A 26053-nucleotide genomic window follows, 5' to 3' on the forward strand; every position below is an offset into this window, starting at 1 on the left:
TCATAAATAAATAAACTAATATAATGTACTTCAATTCGCAACCAAGTATGTACACCTACATAATTAATATATATGCAAACTGCTTCGCCTGTTAACTTGCCTCCATCGTGTGATCCTTGATCAATTAGTCATGACCAGGTCAACTAGCATATATAGAGAGTCAAAGTGGTTTACGAATGTATTTTTTTCCAGAAATTAATTTCTGTAGTAATCTGAGACTATACATAATATTATTACATGTAAATCTAACCATTTATTATTATTATTAATTTACTGAACAATCTCCCTGTTTGTTCAGTAAAACTAACACTACAGGGGTGTCCTGTCAAACATTGTTTTTGTCAAATACTGTAGACATGGTATCCATTATAACAGCAATAGTGCAATAAATCAGATTTTAGATAAAAAAAAAATAATAAAAAAAAAGGATATAGTGCAATGTAATTAAGCACACTTTAAAATGTTTTGTGAAAAAATATTGAAGGAATATTTGATGATTTGAGTTTGTAAGAATTAATATTTACAGTTTGCTAATTCAAAATGTTTCCCACAATTACTTTTTAGTTTTTTAAATGTCAAAATTGGGTTTTTAGTTACATAGTTTTGGTTTCATATTTTTTGTCTCTTCCCAAACCTGATTCTTTTTTATTTAATGACAAGGTGACTACCCAGGAGTGCTGATAGAAGGCAAACTTCATTCCAGAGCTAAACCAGGAGATGAAACATATCTTGAAACAGACAGGATGGTCTGGAAGGGTCTAAGGGGCATAACCACTGTGTTTGAAAGTGTATTGATGAATGATGATATCTATTTCACAGTAAGATCACATTTCAATGTATTTTCATTTTAAGAAATTTTAAATTAGATATAGAACTTGAAAGCTTACTTCAGTCTAATTTTGTTTTATTTTTTTAATAGTCAAAAACGTTATATAATTTATCAACGGAAAAAATTCTATTTAGAGTTTTGATATTACCTTATCCTTAAATGGACTTCAATTTCTGCATATTAGGAAATTATCTGTTAATTATCATTGAAATTATGTAAAAGGATACTACGGATTCATTTATGTTTGTTAATATAATTATATCTTTGCTAGCCTCGTAACCCTTGGCTAGTGAAGATGATATAATTATAGATATATAGCCTTGTAACCCTTGGCTAATGAAGATGATATAATTATAGATATATAGCCTCGTAACCCTTGGCTAGCGAAGATGATATAATTATAGATATATAGCCTTGTAACCCTTGGCTAGCGAAGATGATATAATTATAGATATATAGCCTTGTAACCCTTGGCTAGCGAAGATGATATAATTATAGATATATAGCCTCGTAACCCTTGGCTAGCGAAGATGATATAATTATAGATATATAGCCTCATAACCCTTGGCTAGTGAAGATGATATAATTATAGATATATTGCATTTTTGTGGATACTGTTACTTCAGAAATAATTGAGTTTTAAAATTTTTCATGATGCAAACTAGATTCTATATCATTTTAGGGAGAATATTTTTACTATGATGAGAAGAGTAAATTTGATAGAACAGATGCATTAGAATGGTTTGCTGGAGTCAGAGAAAGACCATGTAAGTTGTAATGTATTATAAACTTTTTATAATATAAAAATGAAGATTCGGTATGATTTCCAATGAGACAACTCTCCACAAGAGACCAAATAACACAGAAATTAACAACTCTAGTTCACCAATGATACAGCCTGACGTCAACAACGAGCAAATCCCATACCAGATACTCGACTATAAAAGTCCCTGAAATGACATATGTAAAACAATTCAAAGGAGAAAACTAACAGCCTAACTATGTACAAAAAAATAATGAAACACAAATATATAACACTCAAAAAACAACAACCACTGAACTACAGGCTCCTGACTTGGGACAGGCACATACATACAGGCACATACATACAGACACATACATACAGAATATAACCCTGTATGAATAAAATACTAATAAAAGGTATATATACATGATAGAAAATCATTGAAGATACTGATAAGAAAAGAAAAAATAGACAGTTTTGAGCCCGTCTGAAAAAGACCATCGGACAATAGAACATTCTGGGACTAATCTGTCATGCATGTTCTGCACATTTACAGATGGTTTCTTCCACAAGTGCATTTTAAAAAAGAAATTGTGCCTAATTGATAATTTATAAAAATCATATCACTTGTTCAATTATTTATATTTCAAGTTATGATAAACATTTTAAAAATTTGTTAGGAAAATAATTGATGCATAGAGTGATTTCTCCTTTTAATGAAAATTGACTTATTTCAGACATGTGTGACAGTGTCCAGAAACTAGTACCCATTCATGCAACTCTGGAAATTGAACAAGGAACCAGATGTTATCAATGTGACAATTGTGTGACTAAAAATTTTGAATGTGAAGACAATCTGTCTACCTACAGATACAGAAAGTAAGTTTGTTCCTCAGGTATTTATTTTCTGGCAGGGTTACTTGAGGAAAAATGAGGCAAATGTATTTTATAAATTGTAAAAGATCCCTTTTCAAGAAAATGAATTAGACATGATATGATTGTTTATTCTTTTTTACCTTGAGAATATATATTTTTTATTCATATTCCTTTCCCTTTCTATCACAAGACACAAATATTCAATAAAGTCTAATGAAATAGCAGGTTCTTTGCTCATCAGCTTCCTGTTTAACAAAAGTTTATTGCTACATAATTTTACACAAAATTGCAAATCAGAGCATTTTGAAATTTGGAATAAAGCTTCATGTGAGCATGTTATAGAATGTGATGAGTTTTCACATCAATTGTTCATCAACTAATTTTTTTCTGAATACTTCTAACAGGGGTTTCATTTTATTTGCTCACAGTTCATTTTTTTTTAATGTAAAAGTCATTTGAAAATTTGTCCAGATGGCAACGACTTGTACACTTCTCTTAACATTTGAATGTTTCCTCTTAGATACAACCAATACACCAGATAACTATGTAAACAAGATATTTAATTTATTTTATAGTGAGTGTGGTTGTAAAGAGTATGCTCCATTATGTAAAACTTGTGGAATGTGCTCTACCTGTGTCAATACTATTGGTGTAAGTATATTATTGAAGTTAATGTTCACTACACATAGTGTGTGTGTAACTCATACAAAATGCTTTGTTGACTGGACTTCAAATAAATCGTTTTTAAGATGGCAATAAGTGTCTTAACATATATACAATTATATTTGCATTTGGTTAATTTTTCAGTTGTTGTTATTTTGTTGTTTATTTCGCAGTATACACCCTGTATATAAGAAGGACTGTTCAAAAGCAAACCAGTCTATCCCATCTGGATATTCTTAGATATCTAACCCTGTGATGATCAACAATTGTGTACATAAATGAGAAGATGTGGTATGAGTGCCAAAGAGACAACTCTCCATCCAAGTCACAATGTATAATAAGTTATAATAAGTTAATGATTATAGGTCAAAGTACAGCCTTCGACATGGAGCCTTGGCTCACACCAAATAGCAACCTATAAAGGGTCCCAAAATAACTATAGTGTCCAAGTAGAAAAACCAAAGATCTAATTTATATAAAAAAAAAAAAATGAGAAACACCTATGAACCACATGAACAAACGATAACCACTGAACAACAGTCTTGTGCCCAACTTGTAGCCCTCATTTCAAGAAACATGTTGTTTTAATAATATTTGTGAAGATACACTCACACCCTTTGGAACAGAGAAAATTGACCTTATAAAAGTTACCAAGGTTTAAGGATGGAATCTTTGTCTAATTTTCTGACTCCTTGGTTTTTTCCATCAATACAGGTTCAAATGTTTTGCCCCATAAAGCCTATTTCTAATTTGATATAAGTCTTCAATAGATCATAAAAGGTCATTCACCAAAATTTGAGCAGGTTCTAGAGTTCTTTTTTTTTCCATTTCAGACCTAAATAATACCAATGTAAATACAAGGTAAAAGTCTTCAGTCAGCCTTTTCCTGACATTTTTAGGAAATTAAATATCGCAAAAAGGAGCTCCATAACATATATACATATGTTCAGACCATATGAGTATGTGGACCATACACATATGGTCATGACCATATGCATATAATCATTTGATTTAATATTTGAACCATATAGGTATTTTTTTCTAATATCAATAATCTTTAATATATCTAAAAAGAACAATGATGTTCACACAATAGACACATGAAAATGTACTTATTTTATAATTCAAAGACTATATAAAAATCAAATATTGATGCCACAGTTAGTTTTAATCGCGAATTGATTCTTGCATTCACACTTAGGAGGACAATCATTCCACACGGTACCCTAACATTTATTCTGCATTTGCACGTCTTTATTGTGCACGATCCTTTGCAGTTACACCATTTTCAATCGAGTGAAAAGCCAGCCTTCTTAGCAGCTGCGTGCATTAATTATAATTTAGGACGCTAGACGGGCGTTTCGTCTACATAAGACTCATCAGTGACACTCATATCAAAATAGTTATAAAGCCAAACAAGTACAAAGTTGAAGAGCATTAAGGATCCATAATTCCAAAAAGTTGTGCCAAATATGTGTTTTATGTGTTTACTATAGTGACTAGTGAGTAAAATTGAATGCACGAAACTGCTTATTTTATTTCATTATTATATGGCCTTTGATATTGTCTTTTTAATGATGTGACAACTAGTAGGGTCATACCTTATGAACAGTTAGGTATCACCTGTAAACTTGTTAATTATCCTGACCATACGCGTACAGTTGGACCATATGAATATATACCCATATGGTCATGACCATACGTGTATGGTCCAAATACTCATATGGTCTGGAACATGTATATTTTTAGCATATTTTGTTCCCTAACTAATGCTCTTCTGACTCATTGTAACAATTTAATTCTTGCTTTTTTGTAATTTCACATAAGCACATCCTTAAAATGCATAAGTATTTCTACAGTGAGAGAGAAGAGGGTGACCCAATAGACAACTTTTGAGTTTGATGCATTTCCGTCAAAAACTCTGGTTTTAGTGAACATCATTCTTGCGTTAAGGTGCATCCTCACTTCCGTTCCAATAGTGAGCTAGTGGCCAGGAAAACTATAATGTAATATTGCACGAATTATTTTCGGCAAATTAAATTCTGATAATTGACAATCATCACTGCTGTCATTAGGGAATTGTAATTAATTACTTACAAAACAAAAATTATTTCTAGTTTATCCCGCACAATGACGATCACTAAGACGCTTGATGAACGTTAATAGTGCAGGGATACAGGCGATCCCCTCTATCTGGTAAATGACGTCATAAAGGCACACATAATTGGCACATTTTATTCTGGGGACGGATGAACTCAAAAGTGGTCTATTAGACAATATTTTGTCTTTTCTGTAATAGATGTTTTCTTAAAAAAATTACTATTCAAAAACTTATGTTTTTTTCACTTGATTATGGGTGTGTTGATAAATTTTTCAGAAAGCTGTATCAACAGTACAGCCAAGCTTCAGAATGACGAGAGATACAAATATAGATAAATTGAATGTAACAGGAAGCATCATAAGCTATGGAGGCAACAACTTGGAATATATTTTCCGAAGTGATATGTCATACGAAGCATTCAGCCATATAAAGATTGTTTTGCTTAGAGGAATTAATTACAAAATTGAGCTCACCAATATGGAGTAAATATGATTATTTTCTGAGACTCTCTAATTTTTTTTAACAATGTTTATTGAAATGTTTAAATATATAATTGTAACCATTTATTAGAAATTGACATAACTATTTTATTTTGTTAAAAAATCTTGAACTTTTTTTCCCATATTTATAAGGGGGGTTCCAACTATATGTACCCATTCAAAAGCATTGATTGTAAAAAAAAAAAGGAGGGCTTCCTTACCCCCCCCAACCCTTCCTGGATCCGCCACTAAATTGTAACTATGATGTAGCTGGGTTGAAGGGAAAAAATCTTCATAGTATATCAAGTACTTTTTGTCGAGCCTTCGACTTTGTTGGAAAAGTGAGACATAGTGTTCCTACATTCCTTCGTCATTTTCCGCGTCGGTCGGCGTCCACAAATATTCACTATGTGGTTAAAGATTTTGAAATTTTAATAACTTTTTTAAACTATCCTGGATTTCTACCAAACTTTGACAGAAGCTTGTTTATGATCAAAAGCTATTATCTAGAAGGAAATTTTGTAAAAATATATTTCCAGTTTTCCATATGTTACTTATATATGAACTTTTTTGTTTCAGTTAAGATTACATACAGTCTGCAGTTAAAGTTCTTACTGTAAAACATTTATTAGATTCATAAAGTAGGCAAGACACTGGGTTCTGTGGAACCCTTATGAATTTTTTAAATATGGTTGTAAATTTATATCAATGACTTTTTTAAAATTTTCTTATATAGCTATATATAGTAGAACCTTAGTAATAAATATTAAAACTCTACAACCATATATACATCACTCGTTTTTTCATTTTTTTTTTTTTTATATATTAGTATTCTCATTCTTGAAAATTGACCTAATAATGCATTCTTATGGATATTTAAAAAAAAAAAATTTTGCAGAGATGGTCACTCGGTTGAAATGATTCGTTACCAGACTCTAGAAGGTAAAATAGAAAAGATCACCGTCTCTGGTAAGGAACAACAGGTCAAGGACACCAAGAAAGAGAGACCACTTGAATGTCATTCTGGATACATAATAGAATTACATATACCACGCTTTGATGTAAGTCTGGATACAGAATTCTATATCGCATATGTATTTATACCATGAAAAAAAAGTCTACATACAAACAGAATTCAATATACCATGTTCTTATATTAGTCTCTTTACAATATTTTATATACAGCTATACAATGTTTTATGTCTGGCTACTGTTAGTATAAGGTATAAAGATATATAAAATGTTTCTGTTACATAGGCATTACTGTCATATTGGCAGATATATGCAAGAGCTAAATTCCTGATATGAAAAATATTGGTCTTAACATATTATTTCCTGTTTTCTGAAGTTATCTTTTCTATACATGTGCTTTGTGCATGAAAAATCACAGTAGAATTGACCTAGTGTTTACATAGGTTATGAAAGTAGTTCAGCAACATGGTTAATTGAAAATGTAAACCAAGGACAAAAATTCTAATCGGCCAATCACATTCAAGAACCATAGATAGGAAAATCATATAAAAGATATACCTAATTGTCAATAAATTAGTATTGTCTACAATCGAAACTGTTTTCTTTTTTATTAGCTGTTTGAGATCCATCAGAATGGCCGAGTTATATACTCTTGGGAACTACAGGGACCGTTTATACAAATAGCTGTCACAGCCAATGATCCAGGGAATATAATGATCTCTTCAAATCATTATGTCGTAAGTACACACAATATAGATAAATACATATTTTCCCTACAAAATATACCCTATACAAATATTTCACTGTCCATTTAAGAATTTTAATTTCCAAAATTTAATGGAGTACAATTGAGAGGAATTTTCATCATAATATTTTGTTCATGAAATCTTTTAACTGGAATATAAATTGATGAATTATGGTTCAAATTGTTGTGTCAGAAAAGCAATGATGAGATTTTAGATATTGTCAAATTACCAGAAAAACAAAAACAAAAAACTAAATAGACAAAATTCTTAGTCTTTAATAAATTCATTGAATACTCAATTTAGAAGGTATATTTCTATAGATATGTAAATTTTGATGGTGTCAAAATTGTTTTGATTCCTAGGATTTTCAAGATAGGTCATCTCAAACAGAAACAAGTTGCTGTGAAATGAGCCTTCCATCATGTAAGTTTTATTCATCTTTTTTATCCTGATTCCCTAAAGAAGTGGTGTTTTTCATTAAAAATCAGGACTGTGTTAAAACTGGATACAGTCTCAGTCATTTGTTAAATGTTCAATAGACATTCCTTTCCCAGTGATATGAAAGTTATCTGTATTTTACCGTTGGAATTTCAAAGCAAGGCCAAAATAATAATTTTCCATACTAGAAAAAAAATATCACCTTAATTTTATGTCAGTGAATGCCTTATTTTGTCATGTCTAAGTGAAGTTTTCTTCTTTCTTCATTTTCACAACATGCCTAGCATAGTTCATTAATTTTCAACCATTTGTCATATTCAGCATTAAATAATTTAGTCCAATTGTGAAACACTTTGCAGAAAGGGTTCTTCATTAATTTTCAATTTATAGATGAAAGCAAGTTTATGCATCTTTTATAAATTATAAGATCTTTTGGAAAAGATCAGTCATAAGATTTTAATTTATAATACACTTAATATAATAAATTTTGTTTCCTATAACAGGCAATTATATTTGTTATTTCAAATTTGTTGCCTTTTCCTGTACATTTGTAAGAGTATAAAATCTTTTTGAGGGATTGGTATGCAAAATATTTGAAAATCCTGCCATTACAAAGTATACCCTCTAAATTACATTTTTTGTCTTTGATCCCATTTGAAACTTTTTCTTTCTAACTGATTGTTTATCTACTGTCCCTCTCATTTGTATAGGCAGGAATGATTTGGAGATTGATAATAAGGGGATAATGATAGATTTAAAAAAACATTCACATGTACATTTAATTTGAATTGAATGCGAATCGAATTCACTAATCGCGTTCACACACTCTTCCTTTTTAATTTGAATTGATTCTAATTAGCTAATTCGCATTATCCAATTCACATAAGAAATGCGTTTTTGTTAATACAAACTAAAAGTTAGCACCGTTCAGACAGTAAAGCAAATTTGACGCGCATTGCAATTCTAATTAGAATTAAAGTTCGGATGTTAAATATTTCGAATGCGAATTAAACTAATTTCGAATTAGTTAATAACAGGCTATTATTTGAACTTTGAATTATTTTTAATTATGGAATTTGCATAATTTTTTGTGCTTAAAATTTTTAATAAATTCCATGTTTATTTGGTATTATAATGTTTTGAGCAGTTCATAACACTTTTCTTACAATGTATTTTGCATAGATACTGTTGTGCGTGGCACATTACATTCTATTAAAAATGTACTATCTTTGTAAAAAAAATTGTTGTGCGCAGCACAGAACATTTAACGTGACGATACCCAAATTGCACCTATTTTGACAGTTTTTTCATCTACGTTTTTTTATGATAAAGAAAAAAATGTCCATTCTGTGTTTATTTTGTAGCCGTATCCTTCTTTATTATAAAGGTACACCAATTTGATTTATATTCCATATGGAATCATAGAAAAATTGGTCTAAACTGACCTCCAAACCATCAATGATTCTCAAATGAGAAGTACCCAAATTGCATCAATGCTTAAATTCACATCGTCAAAAGTCTAATAACAGAGCTTTTGTTTAATTTCTTTTGAACAATTTGATATTAGTCCATGCTTACTCTTCATTTCTTTTTTAAATGGATACTTGTAACATATTGTATTTGCTCATTTTAAAAAGATGACGTTTTGATGACGTCGCATGGTGACGTTTCAGTACATTTTGCTTTTTCAGTAAACACTTCATCTGTTGATAAATACTGTGAACGTTTTGTGCATATCTAAATAGTTTTACCTATGTTGAAAGATGTGTTTAGTATCAAATCATAAAAATACAAATTGTTTAGTCACTAGGAAATCTTGTAAGATTTTCGCTGCTAGTTTTGCTAAATAGGTGCAATTTGGGTACCGTTACGTTAAGTACAGAATAAACATGGAATGTATAAAAAATTTCAAGAACAAGAAATTATGCAAATTCCATAATTAATAATAATTCCAAGTTCAAATAATAGCTTGTTTAATGATCGAATTCGCATTACATGTGAACTTAGCATAAAACATGACCTTTTCTATCAATTCCAGGTGTGGAGAGGAAGTTGACATCAGAATTTCTGAGAGCTAGTAATTTTATGTTTGCAGAAGCGAAGGATTTTTCTGGTAAATATTAAATATAAAACTTTTGGAAAATCATCTTTTACAGAAAGTTCATGTTTGGGTATTACATAGATGTAGCATTTGTTTTATTGAAATAATGTGACTGAATTTGAAATTAGATTTTTTTTCTATATTTTATGTTATGTGCATTTATTAGTTCCAGTCAAAGTTAAATCCAATTGAAAGGTTTGTACAATTTTGATACACATCAATTCATTTTTGTTATACGACCGCAAATTTTGAAAAAATTTTCGTCGTATATTGCTATCACGTTGGCGTCTGCGTCGTCGTCGTCGTCGTCGTCGTCGTCGTCGTCGTCGTCGTCGTCGTCGTCCAGCGTCCGAATACTTTTAGTTTTCGCACTCTAACTTTAGTAAAAGTGAATGGAAATCTATGAAATTTTAACACAAGGTTTATGACCACAAAAGGAAGGTTGGTATTGATTTTGGGAGTTTTGGTCCCAACATTTTAGGAATTAGGGGCCAAAAAGGGCCAAAATAAGCATTTTCTTGGTTTTCGCACTATAACTTTAGTTTAAGTTAATAGAAATCTATGAAATTTTGACACAAGGTTTATGACCACAAAAGAACGGTTGGGATTGATTTTGGGAGTTTTGGTCTCAACAGTTTAGGAATTAGGGGCCAAAAAAGGGCCCAAATAAGCATTATTCTTGGTTTTCGCACAATAACATTAGTTTAAGTAAATAGAAATCAATGAAATTTAAACACAATGTTAATGACTACAAAAGGAAGGTTGGTATTGATTTTGGGAGTTTAGGTCCCAACAGTTTAGGAATTAGGGGCCAAAAAGGGACCCAAATAAGCATTTTTCTTGGTTTTCGCACCATAACGTTAGTATAAGTAAATAGAAATCTATGAAATTTAAACACAAGGTTTATGACCATAAAAGAAAGGTTGGGTTTGATTTTGGGAGTTTTGGTCCCAACATGATAAGGGGCCCAAAGGGTCCAAAATTAAACTTTTGTTTGATTTCATCAAAATTGAATAATTGGGGTTCTTTGATATGCTGAATCTAACTGTCATGACTGTGTATGTAGATTCTTAACTTTTGGTCCCGTTTTCAAATTGGTCTACATTAAGGTCCAAAGGGTCCAAAATTAAACTTAGTTTGATTTTGACAAAAAATGAATCAGTTAGGTTCTTTGATATGCTGAATCTAAAAATGTACTTAGATTCTTGATTATTGGCCCAGTTTTCAAGTTGGTCCAAATCGGGGTCCAAAATTAAACTTTGTTTGATTTCATCAAAAATTGAATAAATGGGGTTCTTTGATATTCCAAATCTAACTGTGTATGTAGATTCTTCATTGTTGGTCCTGTTTTCAAATTGGTCTACACTAAAGTCCAAAGGGTCCAAAATTAAACTTAGTCTGATTTTAACAAAAATTGAAATCTTGAAGTTCTTTGATATGCTGAATCCAAAAATGTACTTAGATTTTTTATTATGGGCCCAGTTTTCAAGTTGGTCCAAATCAGGATCTAAAATTATTATATTAAGTATTGTGTAATAGCAAGTCTTTTCAATTGCACAGTATTGCGCAATGGCAAGAAATATCTAATTGCACAATATTGTGAAATATCAAATTTTTTTTTAATTAGAGTTATCTTTCTTTGTCCAGAATAGTAAGCAAGAAATATCTAATTGCAAAATATTGTGCAATAGCAAGATTTTTTTTTAATTGGAGTTATCTTTCTTTGTCCAGAATCAACTTAAATCTTTGTTATATACAATATACAATGTATATTCACTTTTTACTACCAACTGATAAATTAAAATAATCTTTACCATTCAGTGATAACAAGCAGTTTTTTTACATCTTAATATTTTATGATGTATTTAAATGAGTAGTTATTGTTGCAAACTTCATTAGAAATTTGAATTGAGATCAGTTTTGAAATAAGGGAAAGGGGGATGTGAAAAAAAAATTGGAGGGTCAATTTTTTTCATTTCAGATTTCATAAATAAAAAGAAAATTTCTTCAAACATTTTTTTGAGAGGATTAATATTCAACAGCATAGTGAATTGCTCAAAGGCAAACATTTTTTTTAAGTTCATTAGACCACATTCATTCTGTGTCAGAAACCTATGCTGTGTCAACTATTTAATCACAATCCAAATTTAGAGCTGAATCCAGCTTGAATGTTGTGTCCATACTTGCCCCAACCGTTCAGGGTTCAACCTCTGCGGTCGTATAAAGCTGCGCCCTGCGGAGCATCTGGTTTTACATGTAAATCTTATAACAATTTGGAAACTTAAAATCATTTTAGTAATTTTAACCATCGACCATGCTAAACAATACTCAGCTAACCTCTTACTGTAAATTCAGAAATTATTGCAAGTTTTGTTTGAATAAGAAAAACACCAACTCCTTGAGCTATGCACTGTGGAGCTATGATATCTGATACTAGTGTGTATGTACCTCTTCCTAAAATTGCAAAAACAAAACTTGCATTTTTGTTTGTTTTTTGTTTATTACATAAATTACTGCACAAAATAGTTTCTAAATCTACAGTACATTATTCAAATATTATTGACAGGTTGTTTAGGCTGTATTTTACCAGAAGGTGTGACAGAAAAAGATCTGACAAACCCTTCACATCAGATACTGAACAACAATAGACTTCTTATGCCCTTATGTATGACAAAAAGTAAGTATTAAAATGAAATAAAGGTCGTAAAATGTCCAAAAAAAACAGCATATATTTTAGAGAAAACAGGATTTGATTGGTTAACTTGCATATCTATTTTTTATTTAAGATAAAAGGTTTTTATACAACTGCAAAAATTAAAAAAAATTTGGTCGTATATTGGTATCACATTGTCGTTGTCAGCGTCGTCTGAAGACAGATTGTTTCCGGATAATAACTTTAGTATAAGTTGATAGAAATCAATCAAATTTTAACACAATCTTTATAACCACAAAAAAGGATTGCTTTTGGAGGTTATGGTCCCAAAGGTTTAGGAATTAGGTGCCAAAAAGGGGCCTAAATAAGCATTTTTGTTGTTTCCTGTCAAACCACTTGTGTTTAAGTGTATAAATCTCTCTGAAATTATACCACAAGTTTCCATACTACAAAGGGATGGTTATGGGGGTTATGGCTCAAATAATTTAGCAATTGGGGACAAAAGAGGGAAAAAAAACAAGGGTTTTTCTGGTTAAAGGACAATTTAAAAGCAGTGTAAATGAGGTAATCCAATCGTAATCCAATTCTAAATTGATCTGCAGTCTTATAAAGCTGCGCTCTGCAGGGCATTTGGTTTTCTTATGCTATTATGTTAAAAAGCAAGAGGAGCTCATGTAAATGTGTTCAATTGGTAAATTAGGATTTAATTAAATTTTGAACAAATATACACATAGTAAATAAATAAAAATGTGAATGTAAATGTATTCTGAGTAAAATTATGAAAGAAAAATGGGGAATCAGATTGTAGACATTTTGTTTTTACTATACTTTTCCAAAATAAAGGCTATAGAACTTAATAACAGTTATCTGATTTGACCAAAACATTTAGACAATGTTTCTTTCTTTTTTTTAACACAGATAGATTTGCAGATGAATGGTACCTGCAGAAGATGATACACATGGTTAACAGTCCAGGATTTCCAGTATCACCAGGCGACAAGAGTATGACCATAATAGGAATGGCATGTAATGGCTTCTTAGCACACTATCCCTATGTAAGTATAAACTATTTAAGAAATAATTCATGGTGGCTTGAATATATCGTAATTTTACCACTGTGACAGGTTGGCCCTTTATGTCAAATATTTTACCCTGAGCGATAGCGAGGGGTAAAATATCGGCATATAAGGACAACCCATGGTAAAATGACGATTATTCAAGATCCCATGAATTATTTCCATTCTAATAAGACAAATACAGCTATTCTTTTGGATCGAAGCGATCTAGGTGGAGGCAAATATTTGCAGTTCCCATAAATAAATGCACTATTAAATTGGCGTAAAAGAACGGAGCAGTCTGAATTAGTGACATACTAAAACTATATACAATAACATATTTAGATAGTTTCGGATGAATTTAAATGATAATTTACATATACTGTCTTATTTGCATAAAAAAATGGCTTATACCACATTTTAGCAACATTTGTTTACGTTTACTTGTGATGATGATTTTCAATTTCACAAGTGTGTATTTTCCCATGAAATGCTTATATTCTAATCTAACGTCATCGTTCTATGACATCGGAAGGCTCATTCATGAAAAAAGCATATGAAGTGGGAGTAAATTTAAAATTTATATTTTACCACGGTTGTGTACTCAAAGCATTGGAAGGATGTCATGTTAGAATGTCAAGTAATGCATTTCTGTAATATTTTTGACTGTGATGGTTAACAGTGATATGTTCAATACTCCTGATGTAGGATTAACGAAATCTGGTATGATTGCATATGAGAACAATTTTTTCAAGAGTATTAAAGGACAAGGATGTTTTTAAAAAACTACAGATTAACCATACAACCTTCAACATTGATCATAACACATGCCAAAAACATTTTTTTTTTTTTTTTTTTTAACTCCCCCCCCATCCCCCCCCCCACCCAACAATTACAACATATACATGACATACATACAATATAATACATATATAATATATAAGATAAATACAATGTCATTATTATAAATACATCTTAATTAGAAATATTTTACATTTTCTATTGAAAAGATAAAGAAAAATAAAATAAAAAAATAAATAAATAAAGAAGGAAAACAACAAAAAAACAACAAAAAAAACACAATAGGGTTATCCAGTTACATCCCTATCTATATTTTAAATATCATAAATTTATGTTGAAAAAAAATATTTTCAAAGTTAACGAAACATATTTCTTTCGTAATAGCCATCAACACAGATTAAGTACATAACATGACAATAATATTTCTTTAAAATAAATTATAATTAAATAGTCATAAGTAATTATAACAACAACAAAAAAAGAAGACATAAGCTGGTATTCAATAAAACTTTTTCAAAAACATTCCATACATTGTCAAATTCAGCTATCTTTTTATTTTTTACAGCTATCATACTCTCTAATTTGTACATATCTTTCAGCTTTATTATCATTGCTTGCAATGAGAAATTCTTTTTAAAGCATCTAGAATTATACACGTATTGTTTAATAAAAAGAAAAATCATGTTGTATGGGTTATTGGGGAATATCTTGGATAAGTCTCCAAAGAGAAAGTTTAATTTATTCATTGGGAGACTTATTCCACTGGAAAGGAACCAGTTACCAATATCCTGTAAAAAATTTTGTACAGTATTGCAATTCCAAAATATTCCAAAAACATAGGGTTAGTAATTTCTGCTGGTATTAATATGTTGATCCACAATTTTTTGAAAAAGGATGTAAAAAAGTCAACCTGTTTGCTGTACAGATTCTATGAAGTTGTTCACCTGCTAGCTTGGTTTTTAATCTGAGTATTTTATCAATTTATGACACATAATCATAATCTAAAAGTAATAATAAAAAAATTGAAAATAGTGAACAGCACTTTTATTTCTGTTTTTTAAAACATAATTAGGTTTCAACATGGAGCCAAAAATTCTAAACTGACTACAAGTTCCAGATGGTCCCTAGCATTATATTTTTTAATCATATAATAGTATTTTGGTTTCCTTTATTGCAGATGCATATTCCAGACAATTTTCAAAGATATTTGCAGGTTACAAAAGACCAAATGGATGTAAACCTAGTAAGTTACAATATTATTAATTTATACTTTTTAGTTTTAAAATACAAGTAGATTTTATGTGAAGTAAAATCAAGGGCATTACTGTGGATTCATTTATTAGCTCACCTGGCCCAAATGACCAAGTGAGCTTTTCTCATTACTTGGCGTCTGTCGTCCGTCGTTGTCATCGTCGTCCGTCGTCGTTATCTTTTATAAAAGTCTTCTCCTCTGAAACTACTGGGCCAAATTAAACCATACTTGTCCACAATCATCATCGGGGTATCTAGTTTTAAAAATGTGTCCGGTGACCTGCCAAACCAACCAAGATGGCCGCCATGGCTAAAAATTGAACAATGGGGTAAAATGTATATTTTGGCTTATAACTCTAAAACCAAAGCATTTAGAGCAAATCTGACATGGGGTTAAATTGTTAATCAAGTCAAGATCTATCTGCCCTGAAATGTTCAGATGAATTGGACAACTGGTTGTTGAGTTGCTGCCCCTGAATTAGTAATTTTAAGGAAATTTTGTAATTTTCGGTTTACTATCTTGAATACTGTTATAGATAGAGATAAACTGTAAACAGCAATAATGATCTACAAATAAGTCAACATGACCAAAATGGTCAGTTGACCCCTTAAGGAGTTATTGCCCTTTATAGTCATTTTTTACTAATTTTTCGTAAATTTTTGTAATCTTTTACAAAAATCTTCTCCTTTGAAACTACTGGGCTAAATTTAACCAAACTAAGCCACAATTATTATTAGGGTATGTAGTTTAAAAAATGTGTGCAGTGACCAAGCCAACCAACCAAGATGACCGCCATGGCTGAAAATAGAACATAGGGGTAAAATGTAGATTCTGGCTTATAACACTGAAACCAAAGCATTTAAAGCAAATCTTACAAGTGGTTAAATTGTTTATCAAGTCAATATCTATCTGTCCTGAAATTTTCAGATGAATTGGACAACTGGTTGTTGGATTGCTTTTACAAATACATCACCATCACCAAAACACAATTTTGTCATGAATCCATCTGTGTCCTTTGTTTAATATGCACATAGACCAAGGTGAGCGACACAGGCTCTTTATAGCCTCTAGTTTTTGTGGGTATCAATATTTATGGATTAAGGAAAACTTTTTTTGTGGATATTTGAATTTTGCTGATTTCTGTGTGCAAAGCCTATAGAAGATTTGTAATTTGTTGAATATTTGAAATCGTGTTTCACCTGTACCAACGAAACCCACCAAAATTAGTATCCAACAAATACGGTAATAATGAATCCACAGTAGCTATTTATCAGCCATCTAATATCATTAGCCATCTAATATCATTAGCCATCTAATATCATTAGCCATCTAATATCATTAGCCATGTAATATCATTAGCCATCTAATATCATTAGCCATCTGATATCATTAGCCATCTGATATCATTAGCCATCTAATATCATTAGCCATCTGATATCATTAGCCATCTGATATCATTAGCCATCTAATATCATTAGCCATCTGATATCTTTAGCCATCTGATATCATTAGCCATCTGATATCATCAGCCATCTAATATCATTAGCCATCTGATATCATTAGCCATCTGATATCATTAACGAAACTATCATCAGAATTGAAAACTCTATACAAATCATGCAAAACGTACAAACGGCGTATAATGAATTTCAACTCTTAATTCATAGTGAAATGGAAAATAAATTGCCAGTTTTGAATTTTACAAATGGAAGTAAAAAACGTAAGAAATCCTTATATAAACCTTATTGGAATGATCATCTTTCTCTACAATGGAACAAAGTCTGTGAATCAGAAAAAAAGTGGTTAAAATTTCAAGGATCAAAGACAATCAAACGTCAACTTAAAGAAGAGTTCTGTAGCGTTAGAAAACAATTCGATAGGCTAAATCAGAAATATAAAAGGAAGTATGTGTACAAGGAACAACAAAAACTTGAAGACCAACTGAATGCGTGTAGCCAAAGTGAATTTTGGAAATCGATAGGAAAGACCGGAATAGCGAATGAACGAAAACCACACGTTCCGTGGACCATTATTGACGATACAGGAAATGTAAAAACCGATTAGAACAGTGTTTTAAACAAATGGAAAGATGAGTTTCAAGCCTTGTTTACGAATAATAGTGAGAATAACAACAATCTTGATGAAATGGATTTCGACTCTAACATAGATGTTGATACTTTAAATGGTGTAATTACCCGAGATGAAATTCTGTTAGCCGTTACCCAGGCAAAAAATCGGAAGGCTGCTGGAATTGATGATATACCTGCCGAGGTTTTGAAAAATGAAGTGGCGATAGAACTTTTATACCAAATAATTAGTGGGTGTTTCGAACTTGGCCGTGTGCCCAGTCAGTGGACAAGTGGAATTATAAATCCAATTTTGAAACAGGGTTCCACGGATAATAGATGCCCTTTGAACTATCGAGGTATAACGTTAATCTCAGTGCCTTGTAAAATTTACTGTTCTGTTCTGAATTTTCGACTAAGTAAATGGTTAGAGGTTAATGATTGCTTGTGCGATGAACAAAACGGATTCAGAAAAAGGTCGCAGTTGCGAGGAACATTTATTTTCACTTTATTCAATTTTAAATGACCGAAAAATTGCCAGGAAATCAACCTATGTGTGTTTTGTCGATATGAGAAAAGCCTTCGATTTGGTCAAAAGGGATTTACTTTGGTATAAACTTCAAGTTATTGGTGTACGTGGGAAGTTTCTGGGTGCAATCAAATCGCTTTATGAAGATGTTCAATGTACTGTACGTGTGAATAATGAGTTAACCCCTTGGTTCAGTGTGACGTCCGGAGTAAAACAAGGCTGTATACTGTCACCTACGCTCTTCGCGGTATATATTAACGACTTGGCACATCGTATAAATGCGTTGAATTGTGGAATTAATGTTAATGAGACTATGTTAAGCATATTGTTGTACGCGGATGACATTGCCTTAATTGCGCCCAACGAAGACAGTCTACAAAATATGTTGGATGTGTTGACAGACTGGTGTTCTAACTGGAAGTTATCCATTAACGCAGATAAAACTAAAGTTGTACATTTCCGCCCACATTCATTTAACGTTACCAGATGTAATTTTGAATGTGATGCAAACAGTATTAAATGCATTGACTCATATAAGTATTTTGGGATATGGCTAGATGAGCATTTGACTTTTATCAAAAACAGTAAAGAACTCGCGAAGTCCGCTAGTCGAGCTTTAGGAGCTCTTTTTGGTAAATTTGTATCATCTGGTGGAATGTCACATAGTGTATATACTAAACTTATGATTCTATGGTGGACCCAATTCTAATGTATAGAAGTGCAGTGTGGGGACCTAAATCAATTAATGTCATTAATACAGTTCAAAACAAAGCATGTAAATTCTTTTTATCTATATGAAAAAACACGTCCAATATCGCAAGTCGGGGCTACATGGGGTGGATTTCATGTTTAAATAAGCAGCGTATATCATGTATCAGGCTTTTGTGTAAAATAACAAGAACAGACGAAAATCGGAATGTGTTCAAAATATGGAAGTGGGCCTCAAGAAGACGCAAAGGTTGGTGCCGCGACGTGGATAAATTTACCGAGTTATTAAACATTCGAAACACCGTAAACGATCTATCATTATCTACGAAAACAGTTATGAAGTTTGTGACGGACAAAATAAAGGTTTTAGATAATACCGAATGGCAAAATGAACTATTCAATGATCGTGGACATCAAAATGGCAACAAACTTCGAACGTACAGGTTATTCAAAACTAACAATTTTGCCGAGACATACGTTCTCCAAATTATACCACGCTGGTACAGACGTACTTCAGCCTTGGTCCGCACCGGCTCGCTCCCGTTAGCCATCGAGACTGGCAGGTACACCAGGCCGCCTACAGCACTAGAAAATAGACTTTGTAAATTTTGTTCTTTAAATAGTGTTGAATCTGAAAAACATTTTCTTTTAAAATGTTCCTTATATGATGACATTAGATTTGAATTGTTGTTCGAATGTTCAAAATGTATTGACAATTTCTCAATGTTAAATGATGATGTCAAACTTGTTGAAATAATGAAATGTTCTGATATTCAAAAATGTTTAAGTAAATGTTTACACAAGAGTTTTATGAGACGAAAATTATTTTCTTAATTATTACTAATAACATACTAGTTGTAAAAGTCTATTTTATGATTTTAAAGTCACTGTGATTAATTTATGACAATATAATTAAATATGCAAATTGTTAATTTTTAGATAAAATTATTTTAAAACTTAAAATATATATGTTATTGTTTTTTTACTTATTTCCATACTTTTTAAACAGCATTCATTTCAGATTTTTTATTTTTTTTGCTCAAGTATATATGCTTTTAAATGCATAAACATGTTTTAACTTTTTTGATGATAATTTTATGAATTTTACCGTGAAACTATATTAATATGTATATAACATGTGTTAAGTGTCTCATAAGTCAAATTTATGACTGGGTATTTCATGATTGTTTTATTGAATACTGTGATTTGTAATAATTGTCAATCAATATGTGACACTATAATGAAATAATTATTTATTTATTTATTTATTATTAGCCATCTGATATCTTTAACCATCTGATATCATTAGCCATCTAATATCATTAGCCATCTAATATCATTAGCCATCTGATATCATTAGCCATCTGATATCATTAGCCATCTGATATCATTCATAATCATATACTTAGATTAAATAACATAAGATTTTTACTGTATGATAGTAGCTTTATATTAACGTAAATTCCATATTTTTGGAATTGATGCTTACAAACTGATATGAAAAGTTTATCACATGCTTCGACTGATATCACATGCCTTTCCATTACGTTATCACATGGCATTCTGGTGATACTTGGCAAATACTGGAAAATACACCTCAATGCTACATTTTTCAGTGAAAAACATTACAAAGTAGTGAACAAAACAATTATTTGGATACGTGAAAGTATAGTGTGTAAAATAATAATAAAAAAACCCAACAAATTATTAAATAATTGCATTTTTTAACAGTTTCAAACATAATTTAGAAAGTTACTTTTAAAAAAGTTGACTTTTTGAAACAGTATTCATTATGTATATTGTAGAATATTTTTTTTTGTCGATTCAACCATATTAAAATGTTTTTCTTCTCTGTTGAGGCATATGATAGAAAGATTTACTATCAAATCTACTAAATTTGGGGTCTGACGTCCGTGAACCTTCACTCTTTGAATTTCTATTTTGGAACCACGTAAAAGGATCAATGTATGAATCTGTTATTTTCTCCATTGTTGAAGTATATGATAAAAAGATCATAACATGCCATTTTTCATATTGCATGTATTATCAGCCCTCGGTCAATATCAGCCCTGGAGCCATGCAGCTCTTGGGCTGATATTGAACCTAGGGCTGATAATAATGGCGATATGAAAAATGCCATGTAATAATCTGATATTATCATATACTTTGAGAAATTAACATATAATTTTTACAGTATGATAATAGCATTTAATCAACATGAATTCAATATTTTCCCGAAATGGTGTTTAACAGGCTGATATGAAAAATTTATCACATGCTTCGATTATTATCACATGCCTTTCCCTAACGTTATCACATGGCATTCCGGCAAATTGCGGAAAATACACCTCAGTGGTACGTTTTCAGTGAAAAACATTACAAAGTAGGGTACAAAAAAATAATTTGGATACTTGAAAGTATATTGTGTAAAATGAAAGAAAAACAACAACAAACAAATGATAAAATAATGCATTTTTAAAAGTTTCAAACAAAATATAGAAAGTTTAACTTTAAAAAGGTTTACTTTTCCAACTTGACAGTGTTCATTATGTATATTGTTGGATTATTTTTCTTATCGTCCATATTAAAATATATACTGCTGATTTCTTCTCTGCATTAAGGCATATGCTAGAAAGATTTAATATCGAATTTACTACATTTGGGGTCTGACATCCGTGAACTTTTCACTCTTTAAACTTCTATATGAGAACCATGTAAAAGGATCAATAAATTAATCTTTTATTTTTCTCCATTGTTGAAGCATATGATATAAACATCAATTAAAATGTACATACTAAAGCTTTTTCAATGTTATGAACCATATGAACCATGCAACCATGATTGTGATTGCATGAAAAGAATTAATTGTAGTAACAATTTTCAAAAGGTTTTTCAAATTTCGTTGCTATGATTTTTGCCTTGAGGCATATATTTGGGGATTTGAACCATGCAGACAATGCTTGAAGAAATTGTTAAGTTAAAACGTTGATTGCATTTATGATTATTAACCAAAGGCTGGAAACATTCTTCTCTTTAATACAAAAGATGACAACTATTTCTATACTGGGATGAATTTTCTTGTTTTGCAGATTGAGAAGGGTATGCATGAGATTATCAGACTGTATGCTATGGATATGATGTTAGAACTGGGACTTCAGTACACATTCAATGGACAACTGCCTGCTCAAATAAGGAAATTATTTGTGGTAGGTGCTTCAACATCAACAGAAACTTTTTTTTATAAACGAGTAATATACACTGATATATAAGGAAATTTTTCCTAATTGTTCATATGGTAATTACAGTGGTCCAAATTAAAACGAGTGATGTCGGGGAGGTGGCCAGGGATAAGTTTGTACCTACTTTCTGTAGTCAACTCCTCATAACTCTTCAACCCTTATTCCTTAAACTTCACAGAAATCGTGCTGACATGGTGCACCTGCTATTAACGAATTGTTGCAGAAATATTTTTCATTTTTCCAGACTTGAGAACTTACATTTGTCAATCTTCAGCAAAATTTACAAATGGTTGTACCAGTTTTTAGAAATCAACTTGTATAATTTTTAACCCTGATCTTTGAAACTTCCAAGAAAAAGTGCATTCATGATGCATTGGTGCACTTGCCATATATTATCAAATTGTTGGAGAAATTTTCTTGAACTTTTTTATCTACAATGGATATTGGATTTTTTTTTAATATTTTTTGCCATTTTCCAGGCTTTAGAACTTAATGATATTATAGAAAATTTGTATTGAAAGGTGGTAATAATTCTCGTTTTAACCCAGATCTTAAAATTGAGAAAGGAAATGGGGAATGTGTCAAAGCGACAACAACCTGACCATAGATCAGACAACAGCCGAAGGCCATCAATGGGTCTTCAATGTAGCGAGAAACTCCCACACCCATAGGCGTCCTTCAACTGGCCCCTTAAAAAATATGTATTCTAGTACAGTGAAAATGGACGTCACACTAAACTCTGAATTATACACAAGAAACTAAAATTAAAAATCATACAAGACTAACAAAGACCAGAGGCTCCTGACTTGGGACAGGTGCAAAATTGCGGCGGTGTTAAACATTTTTATGAGATCTCAACCCTCCCCCTATACATCTAGCCAATGTAGAAAAGTAAACGCTTGTTTGCTTGTATGTAGAAAACAAAGAGTAGAGCATAGAAATTTGGATTTGCATCTTATCTATTTAATTGTCAGTCTCTAAGATTATAATGGTTTACTTTTATAAATTGTGACTTGGATGTAGGGTACTCATACCACATCTTCTTATATTTATGATTTAACTATACATAGCTATGTATTAGGTCTGTGCAAAATGACTTTCTGTAGTAGAAGAGGATTTTTTAATTATAGATGTATATATAGAATGGAAAGCTAAGTAATCATTTAAATCTTTCTGACATATCTAAAATTTATGTTTGTTATATCATTTTAGACTTCTTTGGAACCCCTTATTTGTGATTCTGAAAAGTCAGCTTTGGTTGCTACAGAAAGTATTCTGATGGAAGGAAAACTTTTACATTTGTGTCAAGGTCACAAGGCTGCATACCAGTCAAGGGCAGACTTTGTAGAGTTATCTCCCATTGAATTTGGTGGCTACTCAAGATTCATCAGGGATTTAAAAATTGTAAAATCAGGTCTTGTTTCAATACCAGAGGATTTTTTCATGTCTATGCCTTATCTAATAAGAGCAGAGTTTTACGAAAATCTATTGGAGAAACTTCCAGATTCCATTGGAACATGTAAATTATTACAAAAATTGGATGTAGCTGACAATAACTTGAGTGACTTACCGGAAAGTCTTGTAAACTGTACAGAGCTTGACCGACTGGACATTGGTTGTAATGTAATGGAGGCTTTACCTAAAGTTGTGACAAAACTCAAATTGAAAAGACTTATGATGAACAATATGCTCCTCACATCATTACCAGAAAACATTGGTGATATGGAACCGTTGGAAATGTTATATGCTAGCGGGAACTGTTTTACAAAACTACCGAAAAGTATTGGTAAGCTAAAAAATCTGATGGATCTGTCTCTTGGTGGTGTTCAGTGGTTTGAACTTAAGGAAGGAATATATGTAAACAAGCAGATGTTTGAAGATTTCTTGTCCAGTTCTCGTATTGGTCCTTGGCTGGCTGCTCACAATGAGGTAGGTGTTATGTTTTTAATTCAGTTTCTTTGTGATGCCTTTATTTGCTTTTTGCCAAAAAAAAAAAAAAATTATTGGAAATTCCAATTGGTTTGTGATAGTAACATTAAAGGTATACCAATATTACTACACAAGATACACATTTTATAGAAAATAAATGTCTTTTTTCGGTTATGCTCAAGGCCAAAATATAAAACAAAGTTGATTAAACAAAAAATGACAAAAGCAAAGCCAAACCTTGACAATATTCAGACAAGTAATATATGAGGGGGAGATATATCTTTATTAGAAAGGATTTCAAAAATTTGATAGTCGCAAATTTTATTAAAAGTCATATCTTAATTTTCATGCCAGTTCAGAAGCTACTAATAGCATGTACTATTTCTCCAATATAAGAAGTTCTAAATAAATAAAACATTGTCCTTACTTAAACTTTGATGTCTTTCTTTTCCAATGTGCAAATTGACAGACACGACTGGAAATTATGAAACATATTTTTTTCTAGAATTTATGCTCATTTGAAAATAGAATTTTGACCTTAATTTACTGCTGCAACAGTTTGTCACCCCAACTTCTTTGAATCAACACAACAAAACTTTGTAGATAGTTATGATTTACTTTTAGATGTGCATATCGACAAGAAGTTTTTATCAGTTGACTTTTGTAGCAGTAATGGATCTTTGAACAAAGATCTGGTGATATTTTGTTTGCCCATTGAAAAATTAGGGGTGTTGGGTTATGTGGGCATGCTCACGAAGGTTCTTGAATTCTTACAATTTTTAAACTGAATTCTTTTCTGATTAATGAATAATTTCAGGCTAATGCATATTTATTTTTAGGACAAAGAGAAGCTGTTTCAGAATTTTGACCTTGATGCTAACAACGTTCTTGACCATAAAGAGATGGGAAATGTGAATGCTACATTATTCAACATATTCCCAAGATTTGGATACAAAGGAAAAGAACCCCCTGGTGAGAATTTCAAAATGACCTTGAGGTTAATTGTAAAAATATCAACGAGGTCATCAAGGATTCAAAATTTGATCTGAATTAAATAAACAATCTTTTCAACTGTGTTCAATGGAATTCATTGCAACTAAGTGAATTTCTTACAAATTTTTAAAGGCCCCAACTATATATATGATAATGAGGAGGCATTACATTTTTGTATTTAACTACCCCTCCCATTTCAAGAAGTTCATGTAGTTAACCATGAAGTTGAAGTCACAGCAATATGAAACTTAGTACATATGGTCATGATGACATAATAGTAAAAAAAACCATGCCAAAATTTTGATTTGACCTGAATTTGCCGCTTCACTGAACATGAAAATGTTACAATGGAAGAGAGGCATGTTGTCCAATGGGCACATATTCAAGTTGTATCTCATACTGTTAATTCAGAAATTATTGGGATGTTTTTTACTATTGCAAAAATGCAATAGGGTTATATTAGCAATAATTTATAAACTCATTTTTGAATTATTTCTCAATTATCACAAAAATGTAAATTGTGTTTAAGTCTAAAATGACAAAATTGCAATAATAAATGCATGCAATAATTTCTTAATTTACAATATTTATATAAAAATAAGCATGAAATGTCATTATATTTATTTTAACAGAGGATGATGCTCCCAGTGGATTTCCAGAGGAGATTTTTGAATTGACCAATCTGAGATATCTGAACTTACAATACCAAGGCATTGTCCATGTACCTGAAGGCATTGAAAAACTCAGCAATTTAGAAACATTAGTCTTATCATACAACCCAAATATGTTGTCAGTGGCTGGCCAGTGTGGCATGCTGCCACTCAAGAGTAAGTAAAATACACTCCAAACCTACTTTCATTTGTTGGTCAGCATGCTTT

The 26053-nt window shown here is 31.2% G+C and overlaps 1 protein-coding gene across 2 annotated transcripts in view; it reads left to right on the forward strand.

Moving 5' to 3' along the window:
• The window catches only part of LOC143071952 (uncharacterized), an 86357-nt gene that overhangs the window by 27274 nt on the left and 33030 nt on the right, over window positions 1–26053 (forward strand). For both annotated transcript variants that reach the window (XM_076246665.1, XM_076246666.1), the window contains exons 19-34: window positions 661–818; window positions 1512–1596; window positions 2312–2453; window positions 3026–3101; window positions 5491–5696; window positions 6592–6754; window positions 7280–7402; window positions 7774–7834; window positions 9888–9962; window positions 12517–12627; window positions 13522–13658; window positions 15637–15702; window positions 22104–22220; window positions 23466–24182; window positions 25022–25154; window positions 25808–26002. In XM_076246665.1, coding sequence (XP_076102780.1) covers window positions 661–818; window positions 1512–1596; window positions 2312–2453; window positions 3026–3101; window positions 5491–5696; window positions 6592–6754; window positions 7280–7402; window positions 7774–7834; window positions 9888–9962; window positions 12517–12627; window positions 13522–13658; window positions 15637–15702; window positions 22104–22220; window positions 23466–24182; window positions 25022–25154; window positions 25808–26002 — 2565 coding nt within the window. The remainder of the gene's footprint in view (window positions 1–660; window positions 819–1511; window positions 1597–2311; window positions 2454–3025; window positions 3102–5490; window positions 5697–6591; window positions 6755–7279; window positions 7403–7773; window positions 7835–9887; window positions 9963–12516; window positions 12628–13521; window positions 13659–15636; window positions 15703–22103; window positions 22221–23465; window positions 24183–25021; window positions 25155–25807; window positions 26003–26053) is intronic.

This window comes from Mytilus galloprovincialis, chromosome 4 (assembly GCF_965363235.1).
Source record: "Mytilus galloprovincialis chromosome 4, xbMytGall1.hap1.1, whole genome shotgun sequence".
Classification (NCBI taxonomy): Eukaryota; Metazoa; Mollusca; class Bivalvia; order Mytilida; family Mytilidae; genus Mytilus; species Mytilus galloprovincialis.